Below are 22379 nucleotides of genomic sequence, written 5' to 3'. Positions count from 1 at the left end.
AGGCAGTGGTCAGCAGCTACCTTTATTTTGACCAGACACAGGAGTCAGACGATACTCCCAACAATCAGACCATTAGGGCTTGTAAGCAAAACAGGCAAAAAGGGGGAACTAACCAGAACCAGCATCTACCATTTTCCATGTGTGTTCACAAGTTTCTTTGTTTTTTTTTTTGAGTTGGCCTCGAGTATGAATTTAGAGAAAGCTAGCAGAATACCAAGTACTAACGTGAAGAGACCCTATATGCACACACTGGACCTGTCATGCACAGCTCCCCGCCACCCGTTGCCTTTGACTGGGAATGAGACAGGAAGGAATTATTAAACTATTCGGTAGGACGAAGTTATCCAGTAGGAGGGACACCTCCAGCGCAGGTTTGAGACACCAGATGTGAAAGGAACTTATGTTAGGTGGTCTGTAAAAAGTAATAGAAGACAGGCTTGGAAAGAGCATAAACAAGGCGACTTTAAAAAATCTCTTCTCCTGGGACAACCTGTTTAGGACAGGAACAATACACCTTCCAATCTGACCCATTTCTGACTGAAGGTCATGCCAAGGTTGAACGTTTAAGGAAAACTAAGTTTAACCCTCTTACAGAATAGCTCACCCCCTCCTAGGTGTGGGGACAAGAAAACAGTTTTTAATGAACATCACAGAGGCACAGCTTCAAGCTTAAAAATGGCCTGAGACACCCCAGTGACACGCTGTAGAGTCATGAGTCAAAGGGTTAGTCACAGGTATACTGTGGATCAAATGACTCATGAACATGCCAAGTAGGCCGTGTTGCTTGGAAGTTTATCTGGTGTCTGGTCTGGTCCTGCCTTTAGTAATCCTACAATGGCACTTGGGCACACAGTGAGGCCTTTGGCACCCCTTCCCTATAACCTAGCCCTCACCCCTCTGCTCATCCTCAGGTGATCGGTCTGTTTATGCCAGTGCCCTTGGAAGACGAGGGTTTGATGTGCCTCCTGCCAGTGCCTTGGCCTTGTGTGTTGCTGCTGGTGTGTTTCAAATACTACTGAAAACATGGGTTCTGAGCATTTTCCTGGTACTGGGTCCAACAGGAAACTGCCCCGTGGTCACCTCTCCCCTGGACCCGGGGTGATTTTTCCTCATTTTTTCTTTCTTTTCTCCTCAGACTTGTAGTAGGGGTTGTGCAACATGAAAAGCAGAAGTATAAGAGGGATGAGAAAGTAGGGCATGTAGACAGACATAAGGAATAGTCGTTCGTGGAAAGTCTTAGGTCCTTGTCCTCTGAAACAACTGGCTTTGGAGAAATCCTCGAGTAGAAATGTGGAGAGGATTGGAATCAGAGTTGTCATCGTTTGAACCGAGTAGATGATTGCAGGGGTGCGGATCCACCTGCAGCCTCCTGAGGTCATCGAGGAGAGAAAGAGATAAGGGTTAGATCTGCTCATGGCTCCAGGTATGTCCACAGCATCCTCCACCCTGTCTCTGCCTGCTTCCTTCAGCTGAATCATTCTAGCTCCTTTTCCACCAAGTGGAAACTGGATGTGATATAATAATGCCCAAGGTGCAGACTTATGTGACAGCTGGAGCCCTAGCCACTGACTGCCAAAGAACACTGGGTGGTGTCAGAATTAATTCAGAAAAACTCTAGGGCAGTTAAATCGCCATTACTAGTTAAACCAGGTTGTTCTAAAATGCAATTGGGGGAAGGGGAGGAGGCGGGGGCAGCCCTGTCAGCAACATCTCTTTGCTAAGTAATTATATATAGGTGAGAGGGATCAAGAGATTCTGCTAAGAGATGGCTTGGGGGTTCCAGTGGGAGAGAAGCTGTACAAGCTTAGTTACCATGAACACTGGTATGGCCACCTTCTTTTTAAAGGCATTCGTCATGGGGACACTGTAAGAATAATTTTTAAATGAGAAGCCACTTAGAGATTAGCTTGATGCTACTGCTTAAAAGCCAGTATGATACCACCCAAAGCAGAAAAGTAAACGCACCAACAAGAAAGAAATTCTGTTGGGGTGAGGTGGGGGGGGAGGGACAATAAAAAGGAACAAGTTCAAACTTGAAAGTAGCCTCAGGTTTCATGTGTGTGAGAGATTTCCAGTTGACTGAGGCAGTCCTGCAGCCCAGCTGACCACAGACACTAGCCTGAGCCACATTAATGTCCCTATACAAGATCTATCCTGGCCGTTCCCACCAATCCTATATCACCCTCATACAGCCTCCAGGGACCACTCCCCTCTCCCTTGGTAAAACTTTCCCAAAAGATTTCTGGGACCTGGTTTCAGAGCAAAAATGGGATTTCCCCATTTACTAACCTTTGAAGAAGGCATATGTTGCGACAGGAAAGAAAGGCAGCTGAAACACAAGCTCGCAAAACAGGAAGGACTTAAACCACACCGGGGGGTTCTGTAGCAAGGGGTCTTTGAACTCCTCAGTATACCACTGCCGCAGGTTTCTCAGCTGGGAAAAGATGAGGATCACAATGAATACAGCTACCTGGCAGGACAGGCTTCAGCAGGTCCAACCCGCTGGCAGAGCCTCTCACTACCCAGCTCCCTTGGCAGCAGATGGCACACCCAGCTGGCTTTTGTGGTGCAGCCTAGATGGTCATTTAATAAAAACTCACTAGCTCTAACTCAAATGTTACCTTCTCCCAGCAGCTTTCCTCAGCTCTTCCAGCCCGTGTGCTACCCAGCATGTCTGTGGTAACACATGTCCAGGTGTGGATACTGTCAGGAGCAACAGTATGTGGCACTTAGTAGGCTCTCAGCTGAACGCACAAACGTGAAGTATCTGCCAACAATAGCCTTCTTTATAAAGAAATGATGTGAAAACCATCCTGACGTTTGTCCTTTCAAAATAGCAACTGCACAGCAAGCTCCAAGGGCCAGATTGCCTCAAATACAGAAATAAGTTTCCTTGTCTTTTTTGGGGGGGCGAGGTGCGGGGGGGAAGTGTAAGGGAGGTAAATCTAACCTCTGCGAAGTTGCTATTTTAGACAATCTAACTTATCCCCAAATCTCAAGTTCCTTGTCATTCTTTACCCCCCTAATTCTAAAGTTTTTTTTCTCTTTTAGGGGATCAGTAGTATATTTGCAGAGGAACAGACTCTGCCTCACTCTGGAGAGTGAGTGGTCTCAGTTCTAGCTTGGGCCCCACCTTCGTGATGACACTGTCAAATCAAAAGATGCAGATCCATGTAGATGAGGCTGCAGGCAGGGGAAGGAAGCAGGAGGGTTTGAGGCTGCCCACTTTGTGCTCTTTTAAGAGCCCAAAGCCTAGGGCTCTCCACACTACATAGACTACTGAAGGTCTGTCACATTTCACATTTAACCTCCTGGAGATGGCATCTTGATATGATAAATCAAGACAGCTTCCAAGAAAAGCATTTGGCTTACAATGGAAAATCCAAAGATATTTTTCCTGTTAATTTTTAATCTAAAGATAAAGGCTCACTATTGTGAAATAGAGGCCTCTGTGCTGCAAGTGTGCTGTTTGTTTAAGCAAACATACAGAAACAAACATTCTGTTAGCATAATATTAATTACAAAAAGGCCTTAGCTAGATAATCAATTTATTGACCAAGTGATCTTGAATTTGTATTTGACTTGAAATTTAAATTCACAGCAATATCCTTAGCTTCCTTCTAAGCACTTTTCAGGATGGTAATGTGGTAGAAAATATTCATAAATATTCACTGCACCTCTCCTGGGCTCTATTTTCTCATCTGTAAAACAAGCAACTTGGATTAAATTTTTTAAGATCCTTCTTTGCTTTCTAGATTTACTTTAAAAAAAAAATTAGAAGGATGTATTTTGAAAGATTTATTGCAGAATTTAAAAGGCATTCTGGTTCATTTGGGCTTCCCTGGTGGCACAGTGGTTAAGAATCTGCCTGCCAATGCAGGGGACATGGGTTTGATCTCTGGTCCGGGAAGATCCCACATGCTGCGGAGCAGCTAAGCCCGTGCACCACAACTACTGAGCCTGCACTCTAGAGCCTGCGAGCCACAACTACTAAGCCGGCGTGCCACAACTGAAGCCCACACGCCTAAAGCCTGTGCTCTGCAACAAGAGAAGCCACTGCAATGAGAAGCCCGCGCACCGCAACGAAGAGTAGCCCCCGCTCGCTGCAGCTAGAGAAAGCCCACACGCAGCAACAAAGACCCAATGCAGCCAAAAACAAATTTATTTTTTAAAAAAAGGCATTCTGGTTCATTTGAACTTCACTTTCTATTTAATTCGTATACATTCAGATCCACCTATTTCATAAATCCAGGCAGATTTGTACAACACTGTAATTTCTAAGGGCTGCAGGATGATAACAGCGAAATTTAAAACACAGTTGACCCTTGAACAACACGGGTTTGAACTGTGCAGGTCCGCATATATGCAGATTTTTTTCAACAGTAAATACTACAGTACTACACGGTCAGTCGGTGGCTGGCTGAATTTGAAGATAGGAACGTGGGTATGGAGGGCTGATTATAAACTGTACGTGGATTTTCGACTGTGGAGGGTCAACGTCCTTAACCCCCAAGCAGAGTGATGAGCATGGTACCCAGGGGCTGAGTGCCTGGCTCTGAGTACTGGCTCTGGGCAAAGCACTTAAATCTCACTAAACTTGTTTCCCAGTTATAGTACCTACCTCGTTGTTGGTAAGATAAAAAGAGTTAATACTTACAGTCATTAGAACAATGGCTAGCACACAGTAAATGTTAAGATTACTTAACTGAATGTAATACATATTTAGAGAAGTTCAATTTAATCCTATTAAAATCTCAGCGTGCAACTGGTCATTAATAATTATTAGGTAAGACCCCCAAAAATAAAACTGTTTCCATTTATAACTGACTCACATTTGACTCAACTTATCACTGTTATCCATTAAAATATTCACCTGGCCTACGCACATGGATTTCTAGACCGAAGTTGCTACTGAACAGCTTGCACTCCTCTTAGAACGAGCGCACAAACTTTCAACATCTAGATGCTCACTTGTTTTCCCGTATTTTAACAGAAGCAATGCTACCCAGCTGCAGATGATACTACAAAATGCTTCCCATCCTCTCCATGTTCTAATCCAAACTAAATTCTTATTGTTTCACAGTAAGAGTTTTTCCAAGTGTTGATCTGCTTCAAACCAAGAAAGATATTTGCAAATTTTAGCCTAACCATTATGTGATCTCCACAAGCTTTTTAGTTCTGGAGAAATTCCTTCTATTTAGGGAGGAAAAACACAACAGATGTTAAAATTTGGCATTTTTCAAAGAGAATGTGAAAATAACTCAGGGCTTTTATTATTATTATTTCCCCATACAGAAGCAACAAAACCATCATTGCCCACCCCAAAGCAACAAGGGTGAATAGAGACACAGGCCTTCCAAGCTGGGTGGCCCCTGTGTTACTAAGGTCTTTAAACAGTATCATAGACAAACACACACACACACACACACACACACACACACACACACACACACACACTCTCTCTCTCTCTCTCTCTCTCTCTCTCTCTCTCTCTCTCTCTCTATGTTGGCCCTTGACATTTTACAACAAGTCAACTTAAAAAAATAAAGCTGAGAAAACTACCAAATCAAATATATAAGTTTAAATGGGGTCTTTATGATTTTGGAAACATTTTAATTGTATTTTGTGAGTGGAGAGCAAGAACTTGTGGGAATGGCACATTCACAAAAGATAGGAAAACCAACAGCTGCTAAGTCTGGAACGGTTGGCTACCTGGAGTAACATAACTGCTATGTATGTATGTATGTATTTTGCCTGTGCCAGGTCTTAGTTGTGGCACTCAGGATTTTCGTTGCGGCAGGCGTGTGGGATCTAGTTCCCCGACCAGGGATCGAACCGGGCCCCCCAAATTGGGAGTGCGAAGACTTACCCACTGGACCACCAGGGAAGTCCTATGACTGCCTAGTATTAAAGGGACTCATAACATCAGAGATTGTGAACAGGCAGCCTGCTTGAGTTCTGCTGGCCCCATAGACTTTGCACAGACATGGCTCTCCTTTCTTCAAGGCAATTAATGGCTAATGCGGAGCTGTGACGACCTGTTTAGAAGGATCATGTACCACCTGGGCCTGTGTTGTAGGCTGAATAATGGCTCCCAAAGACATCCACATCTTAATCCCTGGAACCTATGACTGTAACCCTATTTGGCAAAAGTGACTTTGCAGATGTGATTATCGTTAAGGATTTGGAGATGGGAAGACTATCCTGGTTATCTGGTGGGCCCTAAATGTAATTACAAGTGTCCTTATAAAAGTTGGGCAGAGGGAGATTGGACTAAAGAAGAAAAGGCAGCAAAGTGATGGACTGAAGCAGAGATTGATGTGATGTGGCCACAAGCCAAGAACACCCACAGCCACCAGAAACTGGAAGAGGCAAGGAACAGATCTGCCACTACGACCTTCAGAAGGAACGAGGCCTACAAGACTCATTTCAAACTTCTGACCTCCAGAACTGAAAGATAATAAATTCGTGTTGTTTTAAATCACTGTATTTTTGTAATTTGTTACAGAAGCAATAGGAAACTAATACATCTTGTATATGTTTGAGCTTGTGATTTAACTCATCTCTCTCCTACTTGACAGTTGAAGCTACAGAGCCCTGACTTGCCCAAGGAACTCAAGAAGTTCTTGGAAGAACCAAGTCCCCAGACAATGCTCTTGCCACACACAACCTACACTTTTCCCAGGAAAAGGTAGGTCAGAGGTCTTCCCATTTATGCTTGGAGCTAGAAACAAACCAGACTACGGAGTGGGGGTTTATTGTTGAGCAGTGGCTCTTAACCTTTTGGGGAGGGTCAGACCCCTGGAAAAGTTGATGGAAGCTATGGAAAACAAGGCACACACAATTTTGCATGCCCTCTTAGGGGTTCATGGACCTCAGGTTAAGAACCCCTGCTCTGCAGAGAAAAAGCATTTAAGGAGAAACAGAGGTTAAAATCAAATCTTTAGGTAGACACGTCAGGCTTGCCTATAGTTCTGCAGACAGATTGGAGAAGTATAGAACTGAGGACTGGAATTCCGTGATAGAAGGTTATAGGGTCCAGACATGAAAATAAAACTCAATAAATAAAAAGCATTTAAAGCAAAAGTTAAAGTTTGGGGTAAAGAATGCTCTCCAACAACCAGGAAATGGGGCTTTCGCCTCCGTTTCTACTCAGATGCTCATTCTTGCTCAAAGCGAATAAAAAAGGCCGATTTGAAAAGGTGTCGTTTACTTATGAGCTTCTGAAGTTGCTGGATCCTAATCTTGAAATCAGGACGCTCTGCGAATGTCCCTTAGAGGGGTCTAATACTACTTGCGTTATTTCTTTGGGATTAGTCGGTATTTTTAAAGCTCTCTCAAGAAACACAACTTGAAAACAAATCCAACATGTGTCCATAATTTAGACACTGGTTCATCCAGGCTACTTCCCTCAAATACTGACAACTGACCAGAGCTGGGGTGTGTGTCTTAAACCCAGGGAAGAACTGTCTTTAAAAGGAGCAAGGTGTTTGGCCCCAGGAGCCTTGGGGAAGCAACTGGGAGAGACAAAGAAAACCCCGAGGAAGAAGTCGAGTTGAAGGGTAAGGAGGGGCCGGAGCGCCGGCGGGATCCAAGGAAAGCAGGAGGGAACCCTGAGTGGGCGAGGCGGGGCGCCAGGCAGGAGGAGGGGAGATCACGGGGACGCCGGGGCAATCGTTACGCCGAGGGGCGCCAACCTCGGCGACCGGCGGCTAGGACAGACGGCGCCCTCACCTCCACAGGGTAGAGATCGCGCGGAAGCACCGCCTGCAGGTCCACGAGCAGGGTGATGGGGATGTGGGAGAGGAAGTAGAGGCCCAGCAGCCACTCCAGGCCGCGCCGGGCGCCCAGAGGCCCCATCATCCGTCGCTTGGCAGAGCAGGAGCCCAGACTACGCTGGAGGGAACGCGACGTGAGAACAGGCCCGCAATCGCGCCATCCCAGGAGCCCGCGCCCCGCCCCGCCCCGCCTCGAGGGCGACGAAGGCCGCTCCCATTGGCTGAGAAGCCGCGCCCGGGCCGGGAGCGTCCGCCGAGGAGGCCAGCGGACCGTTTCCATTGGCCGTGGGGAGTACCGCGTGACTTGGGGGCGGGGCTGCTCGGCTGCCGCGTGGGGCCGCTCCGGGCGCGGGGCTTGCACAGCCAGAGGTCCTGCCTGTCGCGGGGCCTTCCGGCCTTCTTTCCGCGATCGCGTGTCATCCGTGGCCCTTTCGCTCATTACTCTTACGTTCCTTCGCTCCATCCGTTCAGTGCTTGCTGGGAGGCTCCTGTGTGCCCGGCCGTGGGCGCTTATGGAGATGGAGCGCCCAGTGCAGTGGGGTGTCACTCATCAGGGCCGGCCGGACAGTGCGTGGTGGTCCGGGCCGTGGCGGCAGTCACGGGCCGTGGGAACAGCGGGCAAGATCCCTGTCCCCCCGGAGTTAGGGTCCCTGAAGCCTTCTGAAGGATGTGTAGGAGGCAGCCAGCCTCAATTAAGAAAGAAGCACGGGGATATAGTAGGAGGTAAAACTGATAATTCGTGGTGATTGGCTGTGGAGAATGAGGGAGGCTCAGTGGTTCATTTTTATTCTGCAAATATTGATCTTTAGTTATATGCTGGGTGCGGGTCTTCCCTGGGACAGGATGGGTGGGGCTGCCATTCACTGAGAAGAGTGAGGTAGAGGAGAAGTGAGTTGAAGAGAAGGTAATTTGGTTCTGGCCATGTTGTCACTGAGCGGTAGCCTCTGCGGCATCTGAGTGGAAAAGTCTAGCAGGCAGTTGGCCGAACATGTCTGAAGATGTAGATTTGTGAGGCATCAGCGTTTGATGGGAGTTGAAGTTTTGAGAGCAGAAGGCCTGTGAGAGATCTTAGGCGACCTGCAACCTTAGGGGTCATGGGACGAGGGGGCTGAGATACAGGTAGACAGCAGGAGTGTGATGTCTCAGAGGCACGGGCAAGGAGGGAGGGTCAGCTGTGTCAGAGCAACACCTGTGACCTTGTGCGAGCAGCTGTGGCTGGTGGAGGCAGGAGCCTGATGACAGCAGGGCAAGGAGTAAGGAGATGGGGAAATCGAGGCAGGGAGCTAGACATCTGATTATGAAGGGGAAGAGAGATGGGGCAGTGGGTGGAGGGGGATGTGCTCAAGAGAGACTTATTTATGTACTTTTCAGATGAGAGAGACCGGAGTACTTTCATTTGTTTAGATGCTGCTTGAAGTTTCTCAGTCCGGGGAAAGGTCGTCCATGTAGGAGGCCGAGAGCAGGAAATGTGGCTCAAGGCCGCCGAGGAGCTGGAGAGAATGGATCAGGTTTCGGTCAGAGGAGTGCTGTGCTCCCCAGGGTGGGCCCCATGGCACTAGGACAGAGAACTGTGGTCAGCGTAGAGGACCCAGCTGAGATGTGTGGCCATTGATCTGGAGGCCCCACTCTCCTAGGCTGTGTGCTTTTCTCCATCATGAGATCTGCACAGAAAAAGGCTGTTCGACTTGTCCAGGGTTGGGGTTAGAAAGACAGTGGTGATGTTGAGGAGTTGAACAAGAGAGTAACTGAAGAGACGGAGCCCGCAGTTCAAGCAGGGTAGGGAGTGAGTGACGTAAGGCCAGAGGGGGCTGGTAGACTGGGAGAAATTGGAGAAATGAATGGATTTGAGGCCTTGCTGAGGAATGAGCGCTAATGTGATGGGAGTAACTGGATGGATGGGCCGGAAGGTTGGGAGAGTATGACACGCGGGTACAGGTGTGTGGGTTCTGGATCTCAGACGTTCTGCCCATGGGAAGCTGTGGCTGAAATGGAGTGGAGGGGAAGGTATTTGGAGATGAAGTCAAGGGACGGAGAGCCCAGGGTGTGGGATGGATGGGCCACAGAGGCCACCTTGGATGGTGGTGGCAGTCGGGTGGAGAGAAGGCTGTGAGAAAGGCTGCCAAAGTCTTCGGTAAGTAAGGGGAGTGACCAGGAGGGAGGTGGGCATGGGTTGAGGTCTGGCTTAAACCTCGGAGAGTGGAGGGGAAATGGATGTGGCCTTGGGGAGCAGGGAGGCTGGTGACCCCACCTCCTGACCCTGAGCTAGCGGACTGTGAGAAAATGAGCAGCCAGTGCTGGGGAGGGCCGTGGGGAAGCCGAGCCCTTAGGGGCAGGGGAGCTAGGTGTCATCTACTGCAGGAGGTAAGGGCTGAGGGTGTGGAGGGCTTTGTGAGCCCCATAGTAGAGGGGTTTAGGCTCTGGAGAGGAGAGGGGTGTTTACTGGGGAGGAGAATCAGAGCAGGGTGGAGGGAGAGCACAGCAGGAGAGGCAGTGGAGGTTCCTTCTGGGATGGTGAACAAGGGATAAACATTGTGAGAACACAGAGTTCTGGCATCCCCAGGGCCTCTAGGGGGTAGGCTGGAGCGCTTCTGCACAGCTGTACTCAGGAGGGGGCCTGGCAAGAGCGCCCCCCCCCCCAAGAACGGCTTTCAGGACATGGCAGACACCTTTTAAGCTGTAGTCCATGCTGACTGTAACTGCTTGCTACGGGGAGGGAGCGTGGGGCCCCCAGGCTGGGATTTGCCCAGGGAATGGCGTTAAGTGTACAGCTGTTAAAGTGACTTCCTCCAAAAGCATCTCACTCAGCCAAGTTTGTTATCTGTAGATAAAGATTTTCAAGGCCAAGCACTTCAGGAAGGCTCTCCATCCAACAAAATCTCTGTCCAGCTGCTGTCTTATGTTTGAAATTCCTTTAGTGGGGGAACCAAAGCTTGACAAGGTCAGATAAGTAGTAGAAGATAAATGGCCCTGGGGAGGAGGACAGGGTTAATCAGCAGATTCTCACCAAAAGCAAGTGTTGAGTGAAGAATGACTTAAAAAAAAATGTTCTGAGCAGCTTCCTTGTCCTTCTGAGTGAGAAGAGGTGATGTTTAGCACCTTTTGAAAATTATTTGTATTGTGATGAGACGAACACCACTAGCCCGACAATGGACCCCGCAGTGGTGGAAACAATTCTAGCCCGTAACCCCAGCCGAAAAGTGCTCGGAGAAGGCCCGCGCTAGACCTGCCACCTTCCTCTGGGGCAGCAACTATGCAAGGCTCTTTCCTCTCCTCTCTGCTTTTGTTTCACTCTTCTCTCTCCTTAAAATGCACTCACCCCCCTCACCCCACCCCTGCCCGCCTCCCCATTCTTAGGTGTTTTAAGTTCCAAAGGCCTGCTGCCCTGACTGCCTCTGCCTGGGGGATCGTTGCTGTCTCTGAACCTCCGAGGCATTGCCTCTGACATGTTCATTCTTTTCACTCTGAGCAGCACTGATCTGAGTACATGTCTACACCATTTTAGGTGTACGGTTCAGTGGCATTAAGTACATACACGTTGTTCTGCAACCATCACCACTGTCCACCTCCAGAACTTTTTCATCATCTCAAACTGAAATTCTGTATCCATTAAACAATAACTCCCCATCCCCCTCCCTCCTCTCCCCAGTAACCCCTATACTATTTTCTATCTCTTTTTTAGGTACCTCATATAAGTAGAATCATTCAATAGTTTTCCTTTTGTGTCTGGTGTATTTCACTTAGCATAAGGTCTTCAAGGTTCATCGATAGATCATGTATCAGCATTTCTTTTTTTTAACTAAAGTATAGTTGATTAACTAAAGTAAAGTAATGTTTTGTTTCTGGTGTACATCAAAGCAATTCAGTTATTTATATTTTCTTTTTAGAATTCTTTTTTATATATCCTTTTAAGTAATATATATATTTTTCATATTCTTTTTCACCATGGTTTACTACAAGATACTGAATATAGTTCCCTGTGCTATATAGTAAGACCTTGTTTGTCTATTTTTATGTATGTTAGTTTATATCTGCTAATCTCAAACTCCTAATTTATCCTTCCTCCCCCTTTCCCCTCTAGTAATCATAAGTTTGTTTTCTATGTCTGTGAGTCTGTTTCTTTTTTGTAGATAAGTTCATTTGTATCTTTTTTTTTTTTAGATTCCACATATAAACAATATCATATGATATTTGTGTTTCTCTGTCTCGCTTACTTCACTTAGTATAATAACCTCTAGGTCCATCCATTTTGCTGCAAATGGCATTATTTCGTTCTTTTTTATAGCTGAGTAGTATTCTATTGTTTATATATATATATATATAAACTTATATATATATATAGACAATATATTCTATTGTTTTATATATATATATATATACACACACATACATACACACACACATCTTCTTTATCCATTTATCTGTTGATGGACATTTAGGTTGCTTCCATGTCTTGACTATTGTAAATAGTGCTGCTATGAACATAGGAGTGCATGTAGATCTAATCTCTGGAGACAAGCAGACCATTGGTTGCCTGGTGCTGATGGAAATGGTTGGGAATGGGACAAGGGAATATTCTGGGTGATGAAAATATTCTGTATCTTGATTGTGGTGGTTGTTACATGGGTGTATATATTTTTCAGAAGTCATAAAGCTATACCCTTAAATTAAGTTTTATTGCATGTTATACTAAACTCATAAAAAGTCACTTAACATCATTAGTCATTAGAGAAATACAAATCAAAACCACAATGAGAAACCACCCCACATCTAAGATAACTATAATTTAAAAAGCAGCAACAACAGAAAATAACAAGATTAGAGAGAATTAACAAGTCTTGGGGAGAATGTGGAGATACTGGAACCCTGTACCTTGCTGGTGAGAATGTAACATGATGCAGCCACTGTGGAAAAGTTTGGTGGTTCCTCAAAACGTTAAAATTACCATATGACCTGGCAATTCTACTCCTAGGTCTATACCTAAAAGAACGGCAAACAGGGATTCAAACAGATACGTGTACTGATACATAAATGTCATAGCAGCATTATTCACAATAGCGAAAAGGTAGAAACAAGTCAAGTGTTTATCAGTAGATGAATGGATAAACGAAATGTGTTATGTACAGTTGACCCTTGAACAACATGGGTTTGAACTGCATGGGTCCACTTATACTTAGACTTTTTTCAATAAATACATACTACTACCTGGTCTGTGGTTGTTAAATTCATGGATGTGAAACCAAGGATGCAGAAGGCTGACTGTAAACTTTACACAGATTTTTGGCATGGAGGGTCAGTGCTTCTCACCCCTGTATTGTTCAAAGGTCAACTGTACTTACAATGGAATATCATTCAGCCATAAAAAGTAATGAAGTTACGATACATGCTGTAACATGCATAAGCTTTAAAAACATGCTCAGTGGGGCTTCCCAGGTGGCGCAGTGGTTGAGAGTCCGCCTGCCGATACAGGGGACACGGGTTCGTGCCCCGGGCTGGGAAGATCCCACGTGCCGCGGAGCGGCTGGGCCCGTGAGCCATGGCTGCTGAGCCTGCGCGTCTGGAGCCTGTGCTCCGCAACGGGAGAGGCCACAACAGTGAGAGGCCAGCGTACCGCAAAAAACAAACAAAAAAAACAAACCAAAAAACCAAACATGCTCAATGAAAGAAGTTGGATACAAAAGGACAAATATCTAGGAAAGGAGAATGCTTAGAGACAGAAAGATTAGTGGTTGCAAGGGGCTAGGAGGAGGGAACTGGAGTGATTGCATAATGGGTACAGAGTTTTGTTTGGCGTGATGACAAAGTTTTGGAAATAGTGATGGTTGCAGAACATTGTGAATGTAATTAATGCCCCTGAAATATACACTTAAAATGGTTAAAATGACCAATTATCAAAGAACTAAAAAGAAACAATTTTTAATTTCAGCAAAAGTTGAAAGCAAAAAAACATTAAGATTTTAATTTTGTAAAGGTAATGGTTCTCAGAGATATAATTTGATACTTTTATCTCTACCTGCCTACCCTACATTTTCACTGTGATGTCTAAGAGATGCCTCCACCTCAGCTATGTCCAAAGCCATGACTTTCTGCTTCCACTCTGTTCCTCCAGATTCCTTCCCCCATAGTTGACCCCTCCTCTGTTTCTCAGGCCCAAACAATGGCATCATTCTTGGCTCCTTCCTTTTTCACAAACTCCAGATGTGAATTGAAGAAAAATAAAGCTGATTCTATCTTTGAAATATATCTAGACCTACTCATATATGAGCACTTGCTTTATTACAGGATTACTACTGGTGAACAGCGAAGTAGATTTTCAGTAAATGGTGCTTCATCAGCTGACAATCTAGATGGAATGAAATCAAACAAAAATCAATTGCAAGTGAATTGTGGATCTAAATGTGAAAGGCAAGATAAACTGGAAGATGACACAGTAGAATATCTGATCTCAGGGTGTGCAAAAAGCTGAGGGCAGGAGACTTTGGTCTGCTGTGTTTATGATGTATCTCCAATGTAGACGCTCAATATTTACAGAATGAAAATAAAGAAACTTCAACATTCTCTTGAGCGATATACACACATACAAGTACTTGGATCATTGTGAAGACACACAATGTTCTTAAAGGTAAGATTTAATGTCATATAAATGTCACTTCTCATTAGTCTATCATCTAATGAAATCCTAATTAAAAACCCATTCAGGGAATTCCCTGCGGTCCAGTGGTTAGGACTCCGTGCTTCCACTGAGCAATGAGGTGTGATAAGGCCTACCAGGAGGTAAACAATATTTTAAAGCCACAATTATTACCATTTTGTTGAATCTAGGACACTGTGTATTATAAGGTGCATCACTGGTTCGTGTGCCGCTAAGAAAAACACTGCCAACTAGCCTATGACTTCTTAGTTGCCTCCTGATTCAAAGATCTCACAGGTGTGAATGGCACTGACGCATGGATTCTCAGACAGATTAACAACAAAAAAAATTAAAATGCCAGAATAGACCCCAAAACCTACGTGATTAGTAGAAGATTAATATTGCAGATAGCTGGGAAAAGAGGGATCTTTCATCGACTGGTATTGAGAAAATTAGGTGGTCATCTAGGAAAAAAGCCTCCTATCTCACACCTGATACACACACACACACACACACACCAGCTGGACCAAAGATGCAAAACCAAAAAACAGTTGTAGAAGAACTTGAGGGATAATAATTTTTATATTATCAGAATAGGGAATACCTTTCTAAATATGTCATAAATTGAGAAACCACACAGAAAGACTGATAATCCGACTTCTTAAAAGCAAAACCCAGAGGCAAGGCCGACACTGCCCCACAATCTAAGTGAAAATACAAAAGGTAAGCTGGGAAGTAGCCTGGCTGCTCCTCCCACAGAGGGCTTGACCCACCCCATCTTATTTCCAGGGTCCTCATTCTCCCCAGACCCCCACTCACATGGCTGCTGCCAGTGCCAGTCTATATGGGACCTCAGCCATCTCCTAAAATTCGAGGGTTATTTTATACAAACATAGTGGGTTGAATGGTGGCCCCAAAAGATGTGTCCCCTAGAATGTACAAAGGGACATTTTCTTTTTTTTTTTTCTTTTTCTTTGCAGTACACGGGCCTCTCACTGTTGTGGCCTCTCCCATTGCGGAGCACAGGCTCCAGATGCGCAGGCTCAGCGGCCATGGCTCACGAGCCCAGCCACTCCGCGGCACGTGGGATCTTCCCTGACTGGGGCACGAACCCGTGTCCCCTGCATCGGCAGGCGGACTCTCAACCACTGCGCCACCAGGGAAGCCCAGGGACATCTTCTGAAAGAAGGGTCTTTGTGGAATGAGTGAAGGATCTGAGATGAAGTCATCCTGGATGAGGATGGAGGAAAGTGCTTGGAGCCATGCCAGTGACAGCACGCATGCCGAGTTGCAGGCCACATGGGATGGTCGGGTGGTCCTGGTCTGGGTGCTCTTCTGGAAGTTTCCATTTACCTACCTGAGCTACCCCTCCGCTCCTGGACCCCACTGCCTGGGGAGAACTTACAACAGCAGGTACAGGTAACACATCCTCTTTAACGGGTGGCAGCCCGGCAACTCCTGCAAAAGGTCCGGCAGAGGCCCATTCAGACTGGGCCATCCACACGGCATGGCCCCTCACTCCCAACCACCAGCCCAGCCCCGCAGCCGCTGACAGGGCAGGGAGCGTGGCCTGAGGAGCAACTGCAAGCGCTCTTGCTGCCTGGGAGGGTGTTTCCAGACCTTGATCCAGGCACACCTGGGAAGGGCTGGCTGGCTGACTCAGGCTGCCCAGATCGGCCAATCCTTGCCCATCAGGGGCTCACAGTTGCAGAAAATGGGCCTTGCTGCACCAGCCAGGTCCAAGGAACAGGTGTGAGGTCCTGAGGGTCAGGATGGACATGGGGCTGTGACTTCGGCTTGTTTTCTAATCCTTTTAACTGACCCATGAGTGGGAGGCAACTGCAAGAAGACCCTCTCCTCACAAGAGGGATCTAGGTGTCAGGGAGAGGAGGGCTGGTGGGCGGAGACAGAGGCCTGGTGCCTGGGTGCAGTGGAAGCCTCTGGAAGAGCCAGTGGAAGGAGGCTGCACAGAGTGAAGCCCAGGGTCGCAGACATGTCCAGGAGCTGCTGTGTGTTAGTTCAGGCCCTTCTCTGAGCTGCTCAGGGTCAGCTCTGACGGACAGGTGGGGCTGGGGTGCTTTGCTTCGAGGGCTATGGGCGCAGTTCCTGTGTGCCCAGCCCTGCGGGGGTGCCTGCCCAGGTGGGCCCTGTGGGCTGCTGGGTGCCTGCCCAGGTGAGCTCCATATCCTGGGAGGTGCCTGCACAGGTGGGCCCTGTGCCCTGGGAGGGGGCTGCCCAGGTGAATCCCATGCTCTTGAATGTGCCTGCCCACGTGAGCCCTGCGGGCTGCTGGGTACTTGCCCAGGTGAGCTCCATATCCTGGGAGATGCCTGCCGGAGAGAGCCTCCTGTGCCCTGGGGGGGGCGTGTGAGCTAGCGTCCTCTCTTTGCAGCCGGCACGGAGTTGCTTAGCGACTCCCCCGTGGACACCATGGACACTGCTGAGATGAGATGAGAACCAGGAGAGGCTGCTGGTGTCTGAACCTCTGCCCGGGCCCGTCTAGAGCAACGAGGTCAGTAGGTGGGTGCTGGCTGCTGTGCTGCGTGAGGGAGGCCCCATGGGTACCTCTTGTTTCTTCCACCTGACACCACGGAGGCACCCCCCCACCTGGGACAGAGGGTACAGCCTGCCCCAGGCAGGTGGGAATTCCTGGTGACCCTGTCGGGGACACCAGAGGGACGGAACAGGCAGGAGGGGAGTGGGCGCCCATGCAGAGCCATGGGGCTCGGGGCCCAGGGGGCCTTTCTGGGTCTGCGTTGGGAGTGGACGAGCAGTGGTGAGTGTGACCCAAGAAAGCTGCCCTGGTGACATGAGACTGACCCCGCTCAGGGAGACAAGCCTCCCAGGTGACTCCCAAAACAGGATTGGAAGACAAATCCTGTTAAAAGAAAGTTTTGTAACATGAATCCTGCTGAAGGAGAGGTTTTGCAAAGCTGATCCCCTAAGAGGAGGCTCCGTGAGCTCTTCCCCTCAGGGGGGGACGTGGAGCCTGCCGGGAACAGGCAGTCCCCCTGGGCGGGCGGCGGGTGCAGAGCCCACTCTGTGGCCCCATGTCTGTGCTTCTGGGCGGGTAACTTGGCTTCTCGGAGCCTCAGCTTCTCAGTCTGTTCAAAAGGTGATGGCAGCATGGATTGACTAGTAAGTTGCCCAGAACAGAGTAGAAAGGGGTCTTGTGGAAATTGCACAGAACATCGTCTTTAGGGGAATCGCAGGTCCCGTTTCCCACAGGTCTGTCTTCAGGATCAGGAGAGCGGATCTAAGCAGATTTGCAGTAGAGCCTGGGGACGGGCTCGGTTTGGTGGGTCCTCCTGTCTCCTGAATCATGGACGGGGAAGCTTCAGCGGGCAGTGGCAGGTTCATCCCACCTCTGGAAGTGTCTGGACTCCAAGGCCCAGCAGCCCCTGAGCCCTGCGTCTGGGCCCCTCGGAGGCAGGCGGGACAGGCTGACCTCCTTCCTTCCCAGGACATGTGAGGTGCAGGCTGTCGTCAGGGAGAAGCAGGGATGGAGGGGTATCCTGTGTGGGAAGAGGACATGGGGCAGCTTGTGTACGTGGATGTCCACACCAGGAATGTGGGTCAGTGCAGGGGGACTTGGACACCAGGAGGTGCAGCTGGTGGGCCTGAGTAAGCAGGGCTGGGGGTCCCGTGGAGGCGGTGGGTCGAGCTTCACCCGTGCTGGGCCTTGGACTCCCCGGCCTTCCTTGTCCTGGTCACTGGGGAGGAGGGGCTGAGCGGTGCTGGTGGAGTGACCACCAGGCCTTGCCAGTGTTGGCGCCTCCGGCTGTTGTCAGGGAGCCTGTGGGGTGTGGGTTCTGCCGTGCCCGCCAGGGAGGAGGTCTGGAGGGCTCCGGCAGGAGGCACTGGTGTGGCCAGCACCTGTGCAGAAGCTTCCAAGCCAGTGTCCAGAGAGAACCCCTGCCTGTGGATTTCAAGTCCACATACACAGATCAGCTTCTAGTGGGCTCGGATTATTTTCTAGACACAAAGTCCTAACACCCTGTGTGTCCACGGCACATGGAAAGGCACATCTGATGTGGTTCCAGGTGCTGCCTCTGGACCCCCTCCTGCCTGGACGCCGCGCAGCCAGTGTCACCATGGTGACTGTGTGTCAGGCGGGGGGCAGGGGGGAGAGCAAATGGTCCAGGCCCACGAGGGGCTGTGCCATCCACGGAGCCAGTGCTGTGGCTGTAGGTGTGCCCTCCGCTCACCCCACTGGCAGAGGCTACTATCCCCTTACAGATGGGGAGGCAGTCGGTGTGGCACCTGAGGTCGGGGCCTGTGGCTGGCAGGCGGTGGTGGTCAGCAGGGGGTACGCACGAGGTCAGGGAAGGCTCTCAGTGTGTTTACAGAGAAGATGCGAACGTGGGTGCAGGTGCAGAGCTGCCTGCAGATACTGCTGTGAACGCCCCTGAATTCTTTCCTGAGAATATTGGCGGAGGGGCATTCAGACAACAGGGCAAACAGCTTGTTCTGGTGGCTGTTGTTGGGGAAGCGGGGCATAGACAGGGGCTCAGCCCGCAAAACCCTAGAACCGCCCCCAGAATGGCAGGAAGTGGTTCTTCCACCTACTAGACGTGGAGGGAAGGAGTGAGGTCTGCGGGGCCACCTTCACTTTCGGGGACTTGCTGGGAGGCTCGTATGCTCAAGGCTAAGATGGGTCACAGCACACAGTAGGGGTGCATGGCGGGATCCCTGTGCTGGCTTCCTCATGCCCCCTCCTTCACTCGAGGGTCTTGAGAGTATCTCTTCCCCCAGTGAGGAAGGGTAAAACCATGACATTTTCCCCCAGGGAAGCTCATTAGGGACTTGGCCCCCAGCTGGGGCTGGTCACCTGGCATCGTCTGCCCTCAGCCTCCAAAATGCCAGTGCCCAGAAGGAGAACCAGTGTTCAGCATGAAACACATGGTTTGTGCAAACGGCATAGGTGCAGGGGCCGACCCTAACGGGAGGGAGGTTTAGATAAAAGCAGGGAGCCGTTCCCCAGCTGTGGTAGCTTCCTGGGGCGGCCATGACAAATGACCACAAATGGAGCCTCAGAACAGCAAAAACCGATCCTCTCTGTTCTGGAGACCAGAAGTCTGAGATCAAGGCGGCTCAGGGCTGAGCTCCCTCCCGAGGCCCCAGGGGAGGAGGCTTCCTGGCTTTTCCAGCCTTTGGAGGTTCCAGGCGTCCCTGGGCTCGTGGCCACATCCGTCTCCATCTTCACGAGGCTTGTCCTGTGTCTGTCCTCTTCTGTCTCTTCTAAGGACACCTGTCACTGGATTCAGGGCCACGCTCATCCGGGATAAACTCATCTCCAGATCCGTAAATAGCGTCTTTAGATCCTATTTCCAAACAAGGTCCCATTCCCAGGTTCTGGGGGGCCAGGATGTGGACATAACTTTTGGAGGGGGCCCATTCAACCCATACCGCAGCCCAATTCCCAGACGCTGACCAAGGGCCATCCATGCCTACTGACCTTCCTCAGGACAGCAGTCAGGTTAGCGATGTTCTGTCTTTCTGCACAGAGGCATCTTTTGTTTCATGCACTTGATGGGGGGAAATGCTGCTGGCTGACCTCCCAGTCTTTCCAGGGACCATGCCGAGCTATCCTCCCTGGGAGTGTGGGAGCACGGCCAGGGCACCCTGTATATGCTCTGTGCTTACTGCTCAGTGGTCATACACCTGCTTGGGGCTGGGCACCCTCAATAGGCTAGACTGGCCCCTGGACCACTGCACTTTCTACCACATCAATAGGTGCACTATGTGCGGGCCTACGACCATGATGTGTGGACAGGCACTCATGCCTGCCGCATGGCCTCCAGCCCACCATGGACCCTCCAGTCCTGCTGTGGACACCACCATCTAGTCATGGACTCCCGCTCCTGCTGTGGACACCCCCATTCCATTAACCCCCAAGAGACCTGCTGAATAGGGGTGAGAACTCCACTGAGAAGAAGAGACCAGGGATGTGCATGTGCCTTTGAGGAAATCATTGCTCAGAAGACTGCAGCATCTATCAGCAGTCTTCTCCGTGATCTCTTGACCTTTGCTCTTCCTCTTTTCATCTGGTATCTTGCCAGATCGTTCATGGAGAAATTAGGTCCTATCTGGCAAGAGCAGAATCGTCTTCCCAACACATGAGAAAAGAACAGGCATGGGCCCACACCCATCTTATCCTTCCCTGCCTAACCGGCCCCATCAGGTCAGGAAGATGTGTCCCTCCTCCTGTCAGAAGCCAAATCCCAGATAAAGAACTTAGATGTAAAGGAAACCAGAATATTGTTTTGAGCTATGGACACTTTAAAAAAAAACCAACAACAGCAAAAACAAATGATCAAATTTCCCAAAATATGGATGTTACAGAAAAACCCGAACGAACTTTTGGGCCAACCCAATAGGTGCAAAGAAGGGCGCGGGGACCTTTCTGCTCTTTTTTCCCCAAAGCAGGAGAGAACATATCCTCCCCCCCAACCCCCACTCCTGCCGCCATGGAAGACGTCCTCCCTCTGCTGGAAGGAGAGCGACATTGTTACCGTCAAGGGAAGAAAGTGGAGAATGAGAGAATTCTGTACAAATGGAGTTTGTTAAACGTAATTCTCATACTCCTTCACTTCCCCACACAGTGTACTTCCTTTTCCACAATCGCCTCTCTTTGTTCAACACAACAGAAAAGCATTTAGGTTTTGCCACTTCTCTGGGTCTGTCTTCATTTCTGTAGTGGGGCACCCTGTGTCTTGTAAATCTTATGGGAAATAAATGTGTATGCTTCTCGCCTGTGAATCTGTCTCCATTTAGTTCTCAGGACCAGCTGTCAACTCTAAGAGGGTGGAGGTATGGTTTTGTCTCGGTGACATTTTTCTTGTCAGCATCTTTGAATTCTACCTCCTTCCTTGGCTTGATTCTTCAGTATGCTGACATGCTCTCAGCTACCATCTTTAGAAACTGTGAGAATGAAACACATTCTTTTTTTTATTTTTTAAATTTATTATTTATTTTTGGCTGTGTTGGGTCTTCGCTGCTGCGCGCGGGCTTTTCTCTAGTTGGGGCGAGCGGGGGCTATTCTTCGTTGCGGTGCGCGGGCCTCTCACTGCAGTGGCTTCTCTTGTTGCGGAGCACGGGCTGTAGGCGTGTGGGCCTCAGTAGTTGTGGCACACGGGCTCAGCAGCTGTGGCTCACAGGCTCTAGCGCGCAGGCTCAGTAGTTGTGGCGCACGGGCTTAGTTGCTCTGCAGCATGTGGGATCTTCCCGGACCAGGGCTCGAACCCATGTCCCCTGCGTTGGCAGGCAGATTCGTAACCACTGCACCACCAGGGAAGCCCATGAAACACATTCTTACCCTATGATCCAGCCCTCAGAATTTTTGGTATCAGTGGACCCAAATGAGTCGATTGCTTACATCTACTCAGAAACCTGCACCAGGATGTTTAGGGCAGCTTTATTCAGAACTGCCAGAACTTGGAAGCAACCAAGATGTCCTTTAGGAGGTGAATGGACACATAGACTGGGCTACATCTGTGCAACAGAATGTTCTTCAGCACTGAAAAGGCAAGAGAGAGATATGGAGCCATGGAGAGACAGATGGGGCACCTGAAACGCATATTACTCACTGAAAGAAGCCAATCTGGAAGACTGGCATACCTTAGGGTACCAACTACATATGATATTTGGGAAAAGGCAAACCATGGAAAGGGTGAGAAGACCATTGCAGCGCCAGGGGTTTGTGGCGGGGTTGAGGGGTGAGGGCTGATAAACAGGTCGAGCACAGAGGCTTTTTAAGGCGGTGAAGCTATTCAGTGCGATACATTCATTCATGGTGAAATACATTTGTCAAAACCCATAGAATGTACCACACCAGGAGTGAATCCTAATATAAACTCTGGACCCTGGTGAAGGTGTCCATGTAGATTCATTGATAGTGACTGACACACACAATGTCGTTGGATAGTCAGGGAGTGGGGGGCTCTGAGCACCTGTGGGGATGGGGACAGGGG

General features: G+C 49.0%; 1 protein-coding gene and 2 long non-coding RNA genes across 4 annotated transcripts; 2 read left to right on the top strand and 1 right to left on the bottom strand.

Annotated features, from left to right (window-relative positions):
- Positions 1–152: 152 nt before the first annotated feature.
- Positions 153–7959, bottom strand: TMEM97 (transmembrane protein 97). Its single transcript, XM_030862061.3, has 3 exons — positions 7735–7959; positions 2290–2434; positions 153–1369 (listed from the first exon to the last, which is right to left on the bottom strand). Exons 1-3 carry the CDS (start codon positions 7861–7863, stop codon positions 1110–1112), a joined length of 534 nt encoding a protein of 177 aa, XP_030717921.1. The 5' UTR covers positions 7864–7959; the 3' UTR covers positions 153–1109.
- On the top strand, positions 7706–15520 carry LOC115856072 (uncharacterized). Its single transcript, XR_004040684.2, has 3 exons — positions 7706–9909; positions 14058–14397; positions 15387–15520. It is a non-coding gene; the product is annotated as an uncharacterized lncRNA (long non-coding RNA).
- Positions 15521–15556: 36 nt separating this feature from the next.
- LOC115856073 (uncharacterized) lies at positions 15557–21081 on the top strand. Of its 2 annotated transcripts, none has more exons than XR_004040685.2 (3): positions 15557–15819; positions 16799–16918; positions 20143–21081. It is a non-coding gene; the product is annotated as an uncharacterized lncRNA (long non-coding RNA). The 2 variants fall into 2 exon arrangements; XR_009560352.1 differs by having other exon boundaries at positions 15557–15825.
- The last annotated feature ends 1298 nt before the right edge of the window (positions 21082–22379 follow it).

This window comes from Globicephala melas, chromosome 20 (assembly GCF_963455315.2).
Source record: "Globicephala melas chromosome 20, mGloMel1.2, whole genome shotgun sequence".
NCBI lineage: Eukaryota > Metazoa > Chordata > Mammalia > Artiodactyla > Delphinidae > Globicephala > Globicephala melas.
The sequence above is the reverse complement of the archived record's forward strand: the minus strand, read 5'-3'. Positions and strand labels throughout refer to the sequence as shown.

Bases quoted from the DNA above. Each gene is read 5' to 3' on its own strand.
- TMEM97 (XM_030862061.3), bottom strand. From the start codon at position 7,863: ATGATGGGGCCTCTGGGCGCCCGGCGCGGCCTGGAGTGGCTGCTGGGC. The intron at 2,435-7,734 runs GTGAGGGCGCCG...ATCTTTTCCCAG, and splicing joins GCGATCTCTACCCTGTGGAG to CTGAGAAACCTGCGGCAGTG. The intron at 1,370-2,289 runs GTTAGTAAATGG...CGATGACCTCAG, and splicing joins AACATATGCCTTCTTCAAAG to GAGGCTGCAGGTGGATCCGC.